General features: G+C 52.2%; 3 protein-coding genes across 3 annotated transcripts; 2 read left to right on the forward strand and 1 right to left on the reverse strand.

The window, feature by feature from the left end:
• Positions 1-1,944: 1,944 nt before the first annotated feature.
• B0T26DRAFT_658403 (uncharacterized protein) lies at positions 1,945-3,523 on the forward strand (the record flags this gene model as incomplete). Its single annotated transcript, XM_060438865.1, has 5 exons — positions 1,945-2,410; positions 2,460-2,599; positions 2,651-2,940; positions 2,995-3,246; positions 3,379-3,523. 5 exons carry the CDS (start codon positions 1,945-1,947, stop codon positions 3,521-3,523), a joined length of 1,293 nt encoding a protein of 430 aa, XP_060290108.1.
• Positions 3,524-5,222: 1,699 nt separating this feature from the next.
• On the reverse strand, positions 5,223-5,426 carry B0T26DRAFT_658150 (uncharacterized protein; the record flags this gene model as incomplete). Its single annotated transcript, XM_060438843.1, has 1 exon — positions 5,223-5,426. A coding segment is annotated over one exon (204 nt), but the record flags the coding sequence as incomplete, so codon positions are not given.
• Positions 5,427-17,416: 11,990 nt separating this feature from the next.
• On the forward strand, positions 17,417-17,979 carry B0T26DRAFT_730486 (uncharacterized protein). Its single transcript, XM_060443017.1, has one exon. The coding sequence runs from the start codon at positions 17,544-17,546 to the stop codon at positions 17,898-17,900; it is 357 nt and encodes a 118-aa protein (XP_060290110.1). The 5' UTR covers positions 17,417-17,543; the 3' UTR covers positions 17,901-17,979.
• The last annotated feature ends 66 nt before the right edge of the window (positions 17,980-18,045 follow it).

Genomic DNA, 18,045 nt, shown 5'->3' on the forward strand with positions numbered 1-18,045 from the left:
AGGCGTCTTTTTGGACGAATGCCGTGTTGCAGTTTGTGCAGTGAATCCAAGCTGTCTCCCAATCCGCGAGGAGCAGCGCGGCGTGAGCGTGTAATCGCTGGGAACGCGGCTTAGCGACCGTTATTAGCCCAAGCAATAAAAAAAGACTCAAAGGTATACGTTCTCTCGCCAGCCTGACGTCGAATCCGAGTATTCATGTCTCTAAAGCTTGAGTATTTTGGAAGTGATAGCCAGGTTAGGGGCGGCATCTAAATCACCTCAGTTGCCAGTGGACCTTGGTAGTCTTGAACGACGCCTATTCCCGTGTCTCGGTATGGTGGTAGCAATCTGTTGAGCCTCTGATTTTAGGGAGCCAATGCGGTGGTTGGTGAAGAGTGTGGCGTGCAGGCCTTATCGAAAAATAGCTAAGCACAGGCGCAACCTCCTCTCACATGTAGACTCCAGAGCCGAAAGTCCAGGCACGGCAAGAGGAAAGTAAGAGATGTTATTAAGCTACTCCTAACAGCTCCCAAGCCCGCGTGCCTGTCATAAAGGCGGGGCAGTGATAATGACGTAGAGGCGACGCAGCTAAATACACCGCGTCGGGGCCCCTCAGGCCACACGAAACCTTTTAAAAAAATTCCCCGAATTATCATATCATACATGGTATATACACAAGATACGTCCAAGCCCCTGCAAGGTCATGCGGCGATAGCGCTGGCTCGGCAAAGTCATCATAGTTAAAAAGAATTGCCTATCCTCGCTGTTATCTTTCTGTTGATCGAGGTCTTCTTCTCGCTCAGAGTCCTCATACTCAGAGCTTAAGGGAAGAGCCTGTAATAGGCTAGAAGACGGCGCATGGCTTTGCCAGTTGCCCTAAAGATTCCTTTGGATTCGAGAGATAGGTGTTGGGCTTGTAGGAGGGCCTGAAAGGCCTGATGAAGAAGCTCGAATCGGTGGAGAGGAAATTCGTGATAGACTGGCAGTTCTGCCGCCACGCAGGCACATTCGAAAGAAGCTGCGGGAGGAAATTCGTGATGACCAGCGGTTCTGCGCTACGCAGGCATATTCGAAGGAAGCTGCAGGACCTCGTCGGAATCCTTCATTTTCTATCAATGAGGTTAGTACCAATCGAAAGCGCGCTTTCTAGTAATAAAAATGATACATACAACGTATACTTGCGCCTTGATTTAGTAGTGTTATTTGTATGCGCGCAATTGACCGACTTGATCCATAACTCAAAGCGGGAAAAATCGAGAATTGACCTTAGACGTGTGATGGCTCTGATCCCGTTGCTCGAATATAAAAAATCCTATTGGTTGAAATTTATTTCAAAAGCCGGTCTATGGATCTTTCCTAATCGGGATCGTACCTTCTTTCCCACTACCACACGTCTGAGTTTATTGAGATAAATAGTCGCGGTGGTGTGGTTAGGGCACGTGCATTTTGGCCCTTGAGCGCGACACCACACTTAAACCGTGTTTGACTCAACCACGTCCATACACGAATTTGTTGAGACTTTAATCAAAAGCCGATTTAGGTACTTTGGATCTTCCGGATTTTTCTACTGAGGTGAGAAATTTTATTTTCCGATGCGGCATCACCTTGTTGTCCCTTTTTTCTTTTAACCTCGCCTCACCTTGTTGCCTCTTTTTCCCTTCAACCTCGCCCCGTCACATTGCTCAGGCCCAAGCTCAGGCCCAACCTTCCGATCTGGACTACACTGCACTAGGTAGGCCTGTGGAGTAGAGCTGGACTGAACTGTGGCTTGCGCTCACCATCATTTGCCTGGTTCTTTGAGCGTAGTCTTGGGCCGTTTCGACTTGCTTCCTCACCGCTCAATCCGCTGCCGTCCGTGCTGCTGACACTTCCCGGTTAGCAGCAGTATATAGCAGCATATCAGGGACCTGCCACCTTGCCGGAAGCACCCAGGGATACACTGCAAGCGCGAGATAGCGTACCATTATGTCGCAGTCACCGTCGTCAGCTGCTGCTATGGGCATCAGCAGCATGCTTCCCGCTGGTGCTATGGGCACTGGCAGCATGGGCATTGGCAGCATGCTTGACAACGGCACGGGCATCGCACAGGACATGACACCCGACCAACAGCATCCTGGCCAAGACCATCCGCAGCTCGTGATGGATCGGCCAAATTCGCCCCACAGCTACGAATACTCGGGCCCCATAAACGCGTCCTACCCTTCACCTTCCACCATCTCGCCCCACGGCTACGGCTCCGAACAGACGGGCCCCATGAACGCTTCCTACCCTTCACCTTCCACCATCTTGCCGCCCGTTCCCAATGCCGACATGCCAACTTCAGGCACAGGAGGCCACAAACTCGCTGATGCCTCTCAGCCACCGCCGAGAGTTTACCCCTGTAGTACTTGCGGCAAAGGCTTTGTAAGGAAGAGTGATCTTCATCGTCATGGTACGCGGCCGTCTCGCCGTTCTGCGAGACTCAGCTAACAATGGTATAGAACGAATCCACAACGGCGTCCGGCCACATGCCTGTGATTATCCTGGGTGCGGCAAGACGTTCATTCAACGGACCGCCCTTACGGTACATCTGCGCGTTCACACGGGCGAGAAGCCCCACCTGTGTGAGCACTGCGCCAAGGTATGCCCAACGTTCAGCAAATAGCTAGAGCTACTGCTAACTCCAGTGTAGCCTTTCAGCGACAGCAGCTCTCTTGCACGGCACCGTCGGACCCACTCGGGCACGCGGCCGTACAGATGCCCTTATGCCGATTGCCAAAAAACCTTCACACGTAGCAATACCCTCAGAAGGCACCTGACGCACCACACTGGCACTATTGAGGAAGCCGAGCGCGCGAGAGAAGAGGCTTTGGCACGAGGCGCTGCTGCCGCCGCCGCCAGATTTAAGCTGCGGTCGGAGGGTGAACAGGCGTCCAATCACGGATCGCTAAGCACAGAATCGGCCGAGATGAATGTAATGCAGTACTTGGGCAACAACTCTTTGAGTAACAACTCTTTGAGCAACAACTTTTTGAGTAACAACTCTTTGAGCAACAACTCTTTGAGCAACAACGCTTTGAGTAACAACTCTTTGCTGCCTAATCTTTGCGGGGATGTCTACGCTGGTAGTCTCGCATCGACGACATCGTCGGGATACTACACCGAGTCGCAGCCAACATCTCATCCCAGCGGATACGGCCCCGCTCCTGCAACACTAGAGCCCAATAGTGAACACCAACAAGGTCCAGGCGGTGCAGCCAGAAGCCCTCACCTTGGAAGCATTGGATCGTCGAGATACTACACTGAGATGTTCCCGACATCTCATCCCAGCGGATACGGCCCCGTTCCCGCAACACTAGAGCCCAATATTGAACATGAACAAGGTCTAGGCATTGTAGCCAGAAACCCTCACCTTGGAAGCGTTGGACGGGCGCCACCTGGTCCCGGATCTCTAACCCACAGTCTTGGTGGCAACGGATATGTATTTCCGGGCCCCGATCTGGACCTCGATCTGGTTGCGACAAGCTGGCTGGGTTCAGGCGCACGGGATGGCCGTCAGGAGTGAACACACCAGATCTTGCTAGCCTACGCCCAAGATGGCGTAGTGCCTGTACGTGTATTTCAAGGGCCTACTAACAGCCCGGTTTTTGAGAACTTGATCGAGCAGCTGCTGCCTCTGCGGCAGATGGCCTACCCGAAATCAATTTTCATCATGGACAATGCGTCTTGAGAGTGAAGGAGCTGTGTGTACCGCTGGAGTGAAGGAGCTGTGTAGCACCGCGAGTAGAGTTGCTATACCTGCCGCCCTACTCCCCGACTGAACCCCATCGAAGAGTTCTTTGCCAGGCTAATAAAGCGGAACTGGCATGCTTTCGACGAGGTTCCCTAGTAGGGGTTGCTATACCTGCCGCCCTACTCCCCCGACTAAACCTCATCGAAGAGTTCTTTGCCAAGCTAGAGACATTTCTAAAGCGGAACTAGCATGCTTTCAACGAGGTTCCTTAATAGGGTTTGCTATACCTGCCGCCTTGCTCCCCTGACTGAACCCCATCGAAGAGTTCTTTGCCAAGCTAGAGACATTAATAAAGCGGAACTGGCATGCTTTCGACGAGGTTCCCTAGCAGGGTTTTAGGTCGTTTCTAGAGTGGTGTGTAGACAGGGTCACATTCGGCATGCTGGACTTTGTATTAAATAGCCGTAGCTATAGTGTTAGATTCTTAATTTCATATCACGAGTACTTGCGATTTAAATTTTCTACTCATATGTAATGTGTTGCCCAAACCTCAATTTCACAAACAAATCGCCGGGCAATCCCTCTCTTCACCTCCTTATCTACGTAAAACTAGGCGTCTTGGTCCTCATACTCCTGCTCGAGATGCAGCCCGTCCAGCGTCAGATTGCAAGCCTTCTGATACTCCGTCTCGAGACTGTCATCGCCGACTTGCGAACACTGCCAATCGTACGCGAACACTACTAATCGCTGTATCTCCTAACGGCCATGTCCCAAAGTCTCGGGATGTCGAGACGGGCGGGAACTCTAGATGCCGGGGAGGCTGTGGAATACGAGGTCTCGGCCAGGGACTGTCCGGGCATCACGTTGGTGATATCGATAGGCAGATAGCCGACTAGAGAAGATGTCGTGCGCTTCCGCTACTGTCAAATCTTAATGCTCCTCGGCGTACAGTTGTTCCCGGGTATCTCTCGGTAAGTCATCGTGGTTCTGTATTCCGTGGCCTTGCTCTACTCAATCATGCTCCTCAGATGATGGGTCTTCAGTTTGTAATACTCTGTTAGATAGAAAGGGATAGAAAGAACTATACTGGATTTTGTCAGCATGCTTAACAATTACCGCCACCTATTATCGCCACCCACTATACTATATTAAAGGCTCCGTAGATCAGCTAGAGAAGAGACAAGAATTGAATAAGATCTTCAACCAAATCATCTTTATTATTGGAATTGCAACACTTCTGACATGCTCTATGCTCACAGGGTCACGGTAGCAGTGGGGTCCCAGGTGACAAGGCGGTCCAGGGCATCGCATCAGGTTGTAGACGTCTCGCCAGGCCGATGGCTAGCCCGAGGCATCCTCTTCGGCGTCTAGCTGCATGGCTTTCCCGGATAACATGTGCCGAGAGGCCGACGGGCCACGTTTGGCGCCATGCCGTGCGGAAACGCCCGCTGCCGAGCCCGTTTCCAGGTAGTTGAGATATGTCCATCCTGAGCTTCTTTCCGGCGCAGAAAAGTTAGCCCCAGACCTCGAGTTATTTCTCTAGAACGTCCCAGTATATATTAGGGGCAAGCACGAGGTTCTGTTCGGTGTCTTTCGCGGCAACTCTACCGTTTACTATCAGCTTCCACTCGATTAAGTAGTAGATGCATGTAGGCGGACATTTGTCATAGGCCACGTCTTCGCTCCAGTCGGCTGGCTGAAGGAGCGGTAGCGTGCCTGAGCGATCCCGTGCTTGACTATGGTGAACTACGATCCCATCGTGAATAGCCTCGATCCCGCTTATAGGGGTTGGCCCAGAGAGCTGCTCGCTACGAGCGTCGATTGTGTCTTGCACCAACCAATCAGCCAATCTGAACGACGAGCAAGAGTCGTCTTGGCAGAGTGCGGGAATCTATGGTTGATGTCTCGAGTGGCGACATTCATCAAGGAAGTTGAGGGCATCGCCTGGGCGGGCCAAGAAGTGTCGATTCTGACCCATGAAGGATTTGTCAGTCTTGCTCCCTGCAATAATGAAAGTTAAGTGGCAGTACAGTACATTTCTTGAACGCAAGTGCACTGTGTCAGCCCACGGGTGGGGCGAATGTCTGCGCAGAATCTTCCAACGTGTCGACACCAGTTTCGCTAGCCACTGTACCAGTATCGCCAACCCACACCCACACCAGTGTCAAGAAGGCCAACCCATAACCACCCACACCACAACGCCAACCTATGCCACCAGTCAGCCACAACAGAACGAGAAGGCAAGGGGATCACGTATCACCAGCCAACACACAAGGCAAACGACTGCCCCCGACAGCCAGCAATACGAACAAGCAGCAATGAGGGACTGACGGCTCACCACAAGACAAACAAGATACGACATACCCCTCTCAGCAATACAAACAAGCAGGCAATGAGGGACTGACGGGTCACCACAAGACAAACAAGGTACGACATACTCCCAGCAATACGAACAAGCAGGCAACGAGGACTGACGTGATCACCAGCCAACACAAATAAGCAAACGACACCCCCTGATAGCAGCCATGACAAACAAGGTACGACATACCCCCTCCTCGATGGCAGCCATGACGAGAACTAATATGGTACCCGCTGCAGCCAGGTACATACGTCTACGACACGGGAGTCTACTAGCACAAGGCAAAGGAGAGGGAGGCACTACGCAGCAGCACGGACAAACGATCGCCTGGCTGTTACCAGCCGCAACAGAAGGCAAAAGAGGTACCTAGCTACAGCGCGAAGGCCAAGACACCGCCAGGAGGCACTGCCAGGAGACTAGCTTAGGAGACGCCGCCAGGAGACACACAGCTAGCAAGACAAGGAGAGATCACAGCTGCCAGTGACACGGGTCGCGACGATACGGCTCGGGCCGAGTCACATCACCAGCCGCAGCAGCACAACGCCCCGTCACCACGTTAACCAGTGTCAGAAACGCCAACCTCCACCCACCAGTGTCAGGAAGAACGCCAACTCATATAAAGAACGCCAACCCACATAAAGAACGCCAACCCACACAAAGAACGCCAACCCACGCCCACCACCCACACACACGGCCACCCAGCGCACCCCTGGCCTCTCCAATGGTTTGGCATGCATACGACGTGGTGGTGGCCGCATACAACGTGGTGTGGCCGCACGACGTGGTGGTGTCGCATCGTGGTAGTGCCGCGATGTGGTGGTGGTGCTGCGGTATGGTGCCGCATCGTCAAACTCTGGCTGACTCCATATTCTATTCTGGTCTAGTCCTAGTAACCCAGAGGGATCTGGCTCGCCGTGGTGGTGCCGCGGTGTGGTGGTGCTGCTGTAAGCCCTAATTGGCTCATAAATGTTACGATCCTGGCACAGGCGTGCAGGAGGCGCCTTCTTGCTCCCTGCAGATTGGCTGGGGCAGCCAGGCGGGGTAGACCCACCTAGGGGCTAGTGCAGCCAACCAGGAGGCGGTCAGTCGCGACGAGCCGCCAAGGCCCGACTGACCACCACTCGCAGGACGGCCAACTAGTCAGGAAGCGGTCAGTGTGATCAGTGCGATCAGTATGGACTGACCGCAGTGATCGCCCTGACCTTTGGAGAAGGACTCTGATTGGTCCGCCTTAGATAGATATATACGACGACCGTAGCCACGGTCTTAGATAGTTCTTGCTTGGTTCTTCAAGCAAGCAATACACATTCACTGCACTCATACACTTTGAGTGGCATTCCGATTTGACTGTATTACCCGTGCGATAGGAGCTTGCCCTTTGTTCTATCTTCATAATTACCAACCCCAGCACCCTGTGGAGCCCGCGCTCCCTTACAGACAGACGACCCTAACAGTCGAGTGGTTTGTAATAATAAATCCTTAAAGTGCGTCACTGAGAGCTTTCGTTAGGCGTCAGCAACCATGCTCTTTGAGGGCGTAAATTCGATCTTGTCTTTCCGTAACTAAACTCCTGGCGAAGCCAATGGTTGTAGATATCAACAAGCCCGAGTTTGGTTTCTAGAGTGGCTATTTTAGCCGTTACCAGCCGAATAGTTTGCTTATTGTTACACTAGATTGTAATGTGGTGGTTATCTAGTTGAACGGCTAAATCAGCCAGCAATCGGCTTACGAAAAGAACTTCTTTTGTGGCTTGGGACAAGGCTAAAATTTCGGCTTCTGTAGTGAAGGTAGTAACGGTGTCTTGCTTGTTTGCCCTCTAACCAACTAAGCCACTAGACAGTTTTGTAGTATAAGCCCGTGAGCTTTTTCGATCGATGGAATTATCAGCAAAGGAGGCATCGCTAGCTCAGCCTTGCTACTATATGGTAATAGCTCTGTTATAGCTATTGGAATCTTGGCCGTCGTGGTCGCCCGTGTGGTTGCCAGTGTCACGGCCGGCTTGGAATGAGGGCGGAACTCCTTTATTGGGCGCTATAGACGAAGATTCTAAACTAAAGGGAAAAGGGAAAAGAAGCTCAAAAGCCTCCCGTCGCGAGATTCTTCCAGGGCGTCTCAAGGTGGGGCTCTGGCTGGTCGGGTGGATCCACCCAACTGGCGTCTGATTAGTCAGAGCGTCTGGGAGGCCTGGAGGACCAGGCCCTCACAGCCAGTGTGACAATTATGTCAAGATAAGCTGTCTGGGAAAGCCAAATTAGGCCTTTGGTTCTATCTCTGAGAACCTCGATGCCCAGAAACTACTGTATGTTATTTCTACCTGTCAGTTGGTATTTCACTTGTCAGTTGGTATTTTTGCTAGAGTTGTGACGCCAGTGCCTAGGGTGTAGCCGTATCTTCCTTGCGGTAGGCGAAGACAATGTCGTCGACGTAGAAGAAAACGAAGATGCCGTTCCAAATAAGAATACAGAGCTCGTGTGGAATAGTTTGGAATCTCAAAGTTTGCAGGGTTTTTGTGATCTTCTTTTGCCAGAGTAGTAGAAACTGCCATAGTCTGTACAAAGCTTTATCTAGACAGGGTGACCCACCTTTGCAATTGCCCCACTTTGCAATTTTTCCCCCACACCGCCAACTTCCTACCCTCTACCTTCCACCACCAACAACTTCCTCAATACTAGTCGGAATAGCCTCAAAATACGATGGTTCGACGCGTACGAGAGCGGCTAATAGCCGAGGCTATTGAGGCTATTGATCAGGGCGCGCAGCAGAAGGAAGTAGCGCGCCTATATAGGATCCCTGAATCTACCCTCAGCAGACGACGCCGTAGACAATAGGATCCACGACAAGCCCAAAAAAACACCTAGAAGTTAACTGACGACCAGGAAGCCTTCGTCGCCGAGTGGGCTCTTGAGGAGGAAGCTACAAGGCATGCCCCAAGTCGTGCACGGCTAAGACGATTCGCATAAGCAATTCTGAACGAAGCCGGGCTCCCTGGGCAAGTTGGTGAGCGCTGGGTAGATCGGTTTTTTACCCGTAACCCCCGGGTAAAGACCAAGTTAGGTACCCTATTAGAACGGTCTCCAGTCAAAGGATCTACCCGTGAGCGATTCCATGATTTTTTTAATCGTTTAGAAGCTGTAATCAAGGACAAGAAGCTAGTACCTGCGAATATCGCCAATATGGACGAACATGGCATGCAGAGACGGAAACTACGGTTGGGAAGGTGATTGGCGATGCCCTCACATCTCGGGCAGTCCTGACTAGCCCTGATCCAACGACCTGGGTCAGTGTTATCGAGTGTGGTACCGCTGAGGGCAAGCGATTGACGCCCGTAGTGATCTTTACGGGTGAAAATCTACAAGGCCAACACTTCTTGGATAACTTCAAGGAACTACCAGTCCTCAAGACCTGGAAATACGACTGTACGCCCACAGGCTAGATCAATAGCAAAATAGCTCTTATGTGGCTCAAGGAAGTATATCTTCCTCAAACAAAGCCCCAAAGGAAGGATATTACAAACCACTCGACTGTCAGGGTCGTCTGTCTGTAAGGGAGCACGGGCTCCACAGGATGTTGGGTTGGTAATTATGAAGATAGAACAAAAGGCAAGCTCCTATCGCACGGGTAATACAGTCAAATCGGAATGCCACTCAAAGTGTATGAGTGCAGTGAATGTGTATTGCTTGCTTGAAGAACCAAGCAAGAACTATCTAAGACCGGTGCCACGGTCATCGTATATATCTATCTAAGGGCCTGATCGGCTCGCCGTTGCGGTGTCGTTGCGGTTGGGAAAAGATACGAGCCATGTGCATAATTAAAGTGGAGACACAGCCAATGTACCCCGAAACCCCCTGTAACTAGGCTTTTCCTAATTAATCATAGTCCCGTGTGACTTCCGCCCTGTCTTCCCGCAATTTTTTGACCAAAATACAGCCACGACAGCAACCCACCTATCGTCAAGATGCCCAGAAGACCCCGCATCAGGGCAACCGCAGTAGAGTCTCCTGCTCCTGAGGCCTCTATTGTTGTTCAAGCCGATGACCTACCCTCTGACGGCGGCCTGCAAGCCTCCGATGACGGCCCTACTTCCGAGCCGACACCTGACGCGCCTTCGTCGACCCCGCGTACGAGGCGGAGGAAAATCATCTACACAACCGAAATGCAGGCGAAGATTATCGAGTTATTCCGAGACGAGGCTATCGCTGGAGCGTTCCGTATCAACAAGTTGACCGAGACGCGGCCGGCATTCTAGAGGATCTCTGTTACAATGGAGGAATCCTTTCCAGACTTCCACTGGTCAGCAGAGAAGATCAGGGACAAGTACGATAATGAGAAGAAGCGATTCCGAACGATCAAGACCTTCTTAACAAGTCAGGTGCGAAATATAACGAAGAAGAGAGGATGGTGGAAGGCTCTGTGGAAGTCTGGAATAACTTCCTTTTGCAATATAAGGATGCTGGATGGCTTCGGACTGCTCGGTTTACTCTGTCAGACTATGAGACGATATACGCCAACCAGTCTGGTCATGGCCGTAACATTATCCGCGCGAGTAATGCCTTTCGCCCCTCTACTACGACGCCTGACGACGAGGGCGAGGGCGAGGGCGATACCGAGGATGCCATGGTCCTGAGTACGAGCTCAGCTACTGATGCTAACTCTCGCCAACCCTCTGTGGCGCCGTCGTACCAGAGGGTTCGGAAAGCCAATACAAATCCAGAGGTATTAGCACTGGCCCAGAGCCTCGATAAGCAAGCTGAGGCCTCTATGAAGCAAGCTGAAGCTATGGTTAAGCAGGCTGAGGCCATGCTTCGCCTGAAAGGGCAGGATGAGATCCAGCTTGCGATCAAGGACTTTATACACAACTTCTCTATCCAGTTAAGCCCCGCAGAGCGTGTAACGTGTATCATGCAGCTAAAAGAGCACTCAAATGCTGTTGTATGGAACACTGTAGACCGGGATATTAAAGAGGCTCTGACCAAGTCATGGAAGACTAGCTAGAAATCCCGCTCCCTCCATAGAACCTCTGCAATAGCATCCCGGATATCCTTACTATACCGACTCCTAATTATCTGCTCAGCATACCGACAAGCCTCTTGTGTAGCCTCAATTACTAGCTCTTCATCGCTGGTGTCAAGAAGGAAGTTATGGATACCAGTGACTGCGTACACAATCTGGACCTGGTTTCGTATCGAGTACTCTGGCGCAGTAGCTTGGATAATCTTCCACTTCCTCTTTAGAATACCGAATACCTTCTCAACGATAACCCGAAGGCGTGCGTGCCGGATGTTATATAGTTCTTTTGCTGTGGTCGGCGGGTTTTTGGCATTCCTCCAATCCTCGAGGTGATATCTGACACCATTATAAGGTGTAAGAATCCCTACATGCCTACCAAATGCAGCGTCTGCAAGGTAGAACCGGCCCGAGGGGACCGCAAAGTCATTCGCAGTAGCGATGCTAAGGAGCGTAGAATCGTGTGTTGAGCCCTCAGCACCAGCGAGTACGTACGAGAACGCACCATCAAATCGGACTGCGGCGAAGACGTTCTGTGCGATAAAGCCTTTCCGGGTTCGCCACTGGTGTTGCTGAGGCTCTGGACTGAAGGCGTGGATATATGTACCATCAATGGCCCCGATACAACCGTAGAATGCATCGTCGATAGACGGGTCGAGCCAGTCATCGTCTTTTGGCTTGACGAATGCGCAGTGTAGCTGTACGAGCTTGTCCAGTAGATCCGTCATAACAGAGCTCACAGTAGACTGGCTGACTCGGAACCGGTGGGCAGCATTACGCTGGCTCTCGTCGTGGGCGAATATCCATAGCACGATCATAAGCTTTAGCTCGGCTGTCAGGTATCTGGACCCCTTAAGCCCGGTATGCTCTTGTAGCCATGTAACCAATCGATGGAAAGCGGCCTTTGGCATACGAAAAAGATCAACGAATTGGGTATCCGAGCCACTGAGAATCGACTCAGCAAGATGGCAGGCCCCCGAGGGCCCCTCTGGGTGGATAATATCACAGTCGCGTGGCCCTAGTAGTCGACGGCGATCAACATCCTGTAAGGCTACATCCACTACAGCTTTCGTGATGACGGCGTTGAGCAGAGGGTTATTAATGGAAGCCATTGGCAGCAGTACGTAGGATCTCGACGGTACGGCAACCCTTCTCGAAGAAGGGTTGCCGTACTGTTGGGAAAAAGCCAACCATACTAGATTTGGCTGTGCACTATACCATATGAAGGGCGTTGACCAGGGTGTCACGAAGAGCCCCGCGAAGATACATTGCATAAATTGAGACGGATCGTTCCGGGCGCTCGGCCTCAAATTTGGTCGATAAATGTGGGAAATTACCACTCGATTGGGGTTAGTGGCCTTGCAAGGCCCCCCGCGATTTTTTTTGTGCAGGTTTTCCCAACCGCAACGACACCGCAACGGCGAGCCGATCAGGCCCTAAGCTGGGCCAATTGGAGCGTTGCTCTGTTGCTCTCTGACAGAGCTACAGAGCGTTGCTCTGTTGCTCTCTGACAGAGCTACAGAGCGTTGCTCTGTTGCTCTCCGACAGAGCTACAGAGCAGCCAACCAAACCGTTGCTCTGTTGCTCCCCGACAGAGCTACAGAGCAGCCAACCAGACTGTTGCTCTGTACTCCACCGTGCAGAGCAAATGCGGGCCCTTCTGCTCTGTTCTCCACCGAACAGAGCAACTGTGGGTCCAAGCCCCTCCTTTAACGTGACTAGCCGAGGCGGGTCCAGCCACCCCTGCCCTGCTTCCCAACCAGTACGAACAGGGATTCGTGACAAAGGACGATTGGCCCCTATTGGTCTATTACAAACCACTCGACTGTTAGGGTCGTCTGTCTGTAAGGGAGCACGGGCTCCACAGAATGCTGGGGTTGGTAATTATGAAGATAGAACAAAGGGCAAGCTCCTATCGCACGGGTAATACAGTCAAATCGGAATGCCACTCAAAGTGTATGAGTGCAGCGAATGTGTATTGCTTGCTTGAAGAACCAAGCAAGAACTATCTAAGACCGTGGACACGATCGTCGTATATATCTATCTACGTAACCAATAACAGTGGTTCCGTTGTCCCGTGGTCCCGCGTCCGGGTCACCGCCCGGTCGGACCTGTCCCGCGTCCCCGAGCTCCAGAGCTCGGAATCCTGGAACACTCCTGATTGGCTCGCGCCAAAAGTGCATGCCCCACCTTGGTGCATAACCACAGGGAATCCACAGGGATTCGTGACATGGTCTTCAACGAACACGCCACTCATATCGACGAAGACTTTATGCTTCCAGCTAAAAGAAACCGCGTACACCTACTATACTTGCCTTCACATACTTCTCACAAGACCCAGCCACTCGACCGGTCTGTCTTTTCGGCTTTGAAGTCCTATTTTCGCCAAAGAACCCTCGAATTGGCTTCTTTCACAGCCTCAGCACCTATCAACAAGCAGCGCTTCCTTTTTTGGTACCGGGACGCCTCAGCGCAGGGTATGTCAGCCCGGAATATTATATCCGGCTTCCGGAAGACCGGAATCTGGCCTTTCCAACCCGCTCGTATACTTGACGACCCCGAGGCGGTCCGGGACGAAGCTGCAAAACTAGTCCTCTCATCTACACCACCTCGGAAGACTCGGGCAACCCGGAACGACCTCTTCAATACACCTCAAGGTAGTCACGACGTCTGCAGGCAACAGGGCTTAGCCAAGACGGCCACTAGTCCCCGAGATAGGGTCGTCAGGACTATGTTGACGAAGGTAGAGAGGGCACTCAATCAGAAGAATACGGAAATCGCTGCTTTGAAGGCAAAAAACGACTTCTTAGCTAACGAGTTGGAATCTAAAAAGCCCTATTCACGTAAAAGGGTCAAAATAAACGCCAACGACAGATTTGCTACTATTGACGAAATTGACGAAGCTCAAAAAGCTAGTCAAAAGCCTCCCAAGAAGAGATCCAAGAAGACTAAGTCCAGGCCTGCACACCTGGTCCAGGCCGCTGAAGAAATTATCGCCCGTGGGCTTGAGCATTATAGGGCGATTGACGAGGACTAGAATGTACTTTTTTCCATAGAGTTTGGCCTATAATTGAGTATTTTGATGATTCTTGTGGTGGGCCGTGATGGTGGTAGGCGATTGCAAAGGGGGGCGATTGCATAAGTGGGTCGCCCTGTCTAGCCATAACAACAAGGTACAACATTCTCTGATAGTAGCCATAATGAATAAGGTACGAAATTCCCTAATGGTAGCTATAATAAATAAGCAGGCAACGAGGAACTGACGTGGTTACCAGCCAACACAAATAAGTAAACGACATACTCTACTGCTGTTGGGATCACCAGTGTTACGATCCTGGTTCAAAGGTGCAGTAGGCGTTGCCCGCTCGCGACAGATTGGCCGGAGTGGCATTTAGGGCGGGGCTCTCGGCGAAGTAGATGCAGACAATCAGGGAACGCTCAGTATGATCAGTACGCCCAGTCAGCTCAGTTGGCCTTGGAGCGCACTGAGCAAGACAGCTGCAGCCAATCAGGGAGCGCTCAGTATGCTCAGTACGCTCGATCAACTCAGTTGGCGTGGGAGCGCACTGAGCATACGGAGCGCACTGAGCACATAGGATAAGGATTCTAATTGGTTGTCATAGTTCTATATAGGAACTGGCAAAACGCTCCCCCTGGGAGAACGGTTCCGCAGCTATCAATGCATCTAGTTAAGCATACATTGGTTGTGTGTTGAAAGCCTGTCTTTCGCAATCTGTGCACGATACTCCTTGTCTCCTGTCATCTCCTACCTGCCGTCCAGACCCCCACAATTCTAGGCCGGGCCTATCTCCGTGGACCTGTTATCCAGATTGTAACAACCAGGTACCGGTACTAGAATCAACAAGGCGCTCTGCGCGCCGTATACTCGTGGTTCAAGTGTTGGATTTCGCATTTTGTCTATGTGTGTCTAAGAAGGAAGGTGAAAGTGGCCTACGGCCACTTATTTATGTATTTATATTTGGTGGCCCTGCGCCCCTGCGCGTCTACCGCCACCTGTGGCTGCTTGCACCTCTACCGCCACATCTGTGGCTGACTAGCGCGTTGTTCCAACAAATGCCGTTACTACTAGCTATGACAAAAGTAAACAACAAACCCCCCAATCCCGTTACTACTAGCCATAACAAATAGTTAAGAAATACCCTGATGGCCACCAGCAGCCATGACGAGAGAACTAATATAGTACTCGCCGTAGTCACGTACATACGTCTATGATACGGCTCCTCGCCCCATCACCAGCCGCAGCAGCATAACGCCCCGTCACCACGTTAACCCACCAGTATCAAGAACGCCAACCCACCAGTATCAGCAAAAACCACCAACCCACACCTACCACCAGCATCAATAAGATCAGGAAGATCGCCAACCTAGATACTAGTATCAACCCATACCCACCAGTGTCAAAACGCCAACCCATACCCACTAGTGTTAGCCAACCCACACCCACACCAGTATCAAGAAGATCAGAAATATCGCTAACCCTTACCTACACCAGTGTCAACGCTAACCCACCCCCCCAGTATCGCCAACCTATACCCACTAGTATTAAGAACGCCAACCTACCACCAGTTAGTCACAATAGAACGAGCAGGCAACGAGACTGACATGGTTACCAACTAACACAACAAGGAAACGACATTTCCTGACGGCCAGCAATACGAATAAGCAGGTAACGAGGGACTAACATAATCACCAGACAATACAAATGTGCTAGGCACAGGCCAAGCCTGGCTCAGCTGGGTCCACCAGTTGGCCCCTGCACATCCAGCCTATCCCCCACACATAGATTTCCCGCCTGGAGGCGGATAGCGTTAGTGACCACATGCCATCCTAATCACCTTCTTACCTATCGGTGCCCTCGCATAACAAATAAGTAAACGACACCCCCTGATGCCGTCACCACCAGCCATGACAAATAAGGCACGGTATACCCCTAATCCCGTTACTAGCTATGATAAATAAGAAGGTATAATATACCCCCTGATGGCCACCACCAGATATGACGAGAATTAATATGGCACCCGCTGCAGCCACGTACATACGTCTACGATACGGCCGAGTGACATCACCACTAGCACAACAACACCAGTGTCAGGAACACCAACCCACCAGATCAACGCCAACTCATATAAAGAAAGTCAACCTACACAAAGAACGCCACCCACCCCACACCAACGGCAACCCACACAAATAACGCCAGCCCACAGTGTCAGGGAGAACACCAACCCACGCCCACCCACGCCCACCCACACCCACACACCCAACCACCCACACGGCTACCCGCGGCACCCCGACCTCTCCAACGATGTGGCCTATATTCCGAATACGACGTGGTATGGCCGCGACGTATAGCCGCGGTGTGGTGCCGCCCCCCCACGCCGGCGGTATGGACGTGCATATGCAGTGCCACAGCACCGCGGCACCCCTGGCCTCTCCAGCGCGCCGGTGTGGCCTCATACGACGTGGTGGTGACGTAGTATAGTACCGCATCTCCTACCGTTAGCCCAGCACCACGCCGTTAGCCCAGCACCACGCCGTCAGCCTAGCACCACGCCGTTAGCCCAGCACCGCCGTTAGCCCAGCACCACACCGGCTTGCATATGCAGTACCACGGCCGGGACAATACGACGTCGGCCTGCAGGCACGTCGGTCAGCGGCTGTGGCGTCGGCAGAGATCTGCACGCTGCGGCACCCCTGCGCGGCACCGGCGCCAATCTCGTCCCACGTTTGCACGCCGCGGCACCCCTGCGCGGTACCTGCGCCGATCTCGTTCTACGTTTGCACACCGCGGAACCCTACGCGGCACCTACGCCAATCTCGTCCTACGTTTGCACCCGCGGCAGCTGCAGCCCGGTACCCGAGCCAATTTCAACGTCGCGCAGCAGCTGCAGCCCCGCCCCGAACCAATTTCAACGTCGCGGTTCAAAAAGCAATCTCGACATCGCGGTTCAAAAATCCGCGCCAACCCGTCCTCGCCCTCCACCGCGCACTCGCAGCGGCTCTGCATAGTAAGATGGGTGTAACATGGAGTGCATGCCTCGGGACGGTGTAACATGGAGTGCATGTCTCGGGGGGCAGGCGGCACACGCCGTGCGAACCAGTCTGCATGGCGTTACACAAAGTAATGTCTGAGAGGCGCATCCCAACCAGTCTGCACGGCGTCACACAAAGCGTTGCAGCGGCGTCACACAGCATGTTGCAGCGTCACACAAACTAATGTCTGAAACCACTGCGCATCCCAACACATGTCTGAGGCGATGTCTAACACACGGATCCTAACCATATCTGACACGGATTCCAATATCTCGGGCGGCAGGATACGCGGTAGCACGAAACCATGTCTGCAGTGGCGTCACACAAACTAATGTCTGAAACTATATGTCTGAGGCAATATCTAATACACGGATCCCCCACTACATCTGACACGGATTCCAATATCTCGGGCGGCAGTATACGCCGTAGCACGAAACCATGTCTGTAGCGGCGTTACATAAACTAATGTCTGAAACCACATATCTGAGGCGATGTCTAGTATACGGTTCCCCTACCACATCTGATACGGATCCCAACTATATGTCCGAGGCGATGTCTAATATACGGATCCCAAACACATGTCTGAGGCGATATCCAATACACGGATCCCAAACCTACCTCTCTGCAGCGGCGCAGACAAGCTACATCACTCGGCACACAGTCACATCACTCGGCACACAGTCACACCACTCAGCACACACGCATCCCACACTCACATCCTTCGGCACACAACACACGCACACAGTCACATACTCGCCAGCACACAACACAACACACAGCACACAACATATATAAAGCAATCGTTCTCCCTAGCTACCTAAACAAGCGTGGTTGTGACCGGCCACCATGGGCGGTGGAAACTGCTGGCCCATGCCTCGCCTCGGCCCAGATCTACCTGATGTATGGAAGAATGAAAACGCACGCAAGCAGTGATTCTGAT

The sequence above is a fragment of the Lasiosphaeria miniovina genome, assembly GCF_030549165.1.
Source record: "Lasiosphaeria miniovina strain SMH2392-1A chromosome Unknown B0T26scaffold_8, whole genome shotgun sequence".
NCBI classification, from domain to species: Eukaryota; Fungi; Ascomycota; class Sordariomycetes; order Sordariales; family Lasiosphaeriaceae; genus Lasiosphaeria; species Lasiosphaeria miniovina.

Bases quoted from the DNA above. Each gene is read 5' to 3' on its own strand.
- B0T26DRAFT_730486 (XM_060443017.1), top strand. From the start codon at position 17,544: ATGTCTGTAGCGGCGTTACATAAACTAATGTCTGAAACCACATATCTG.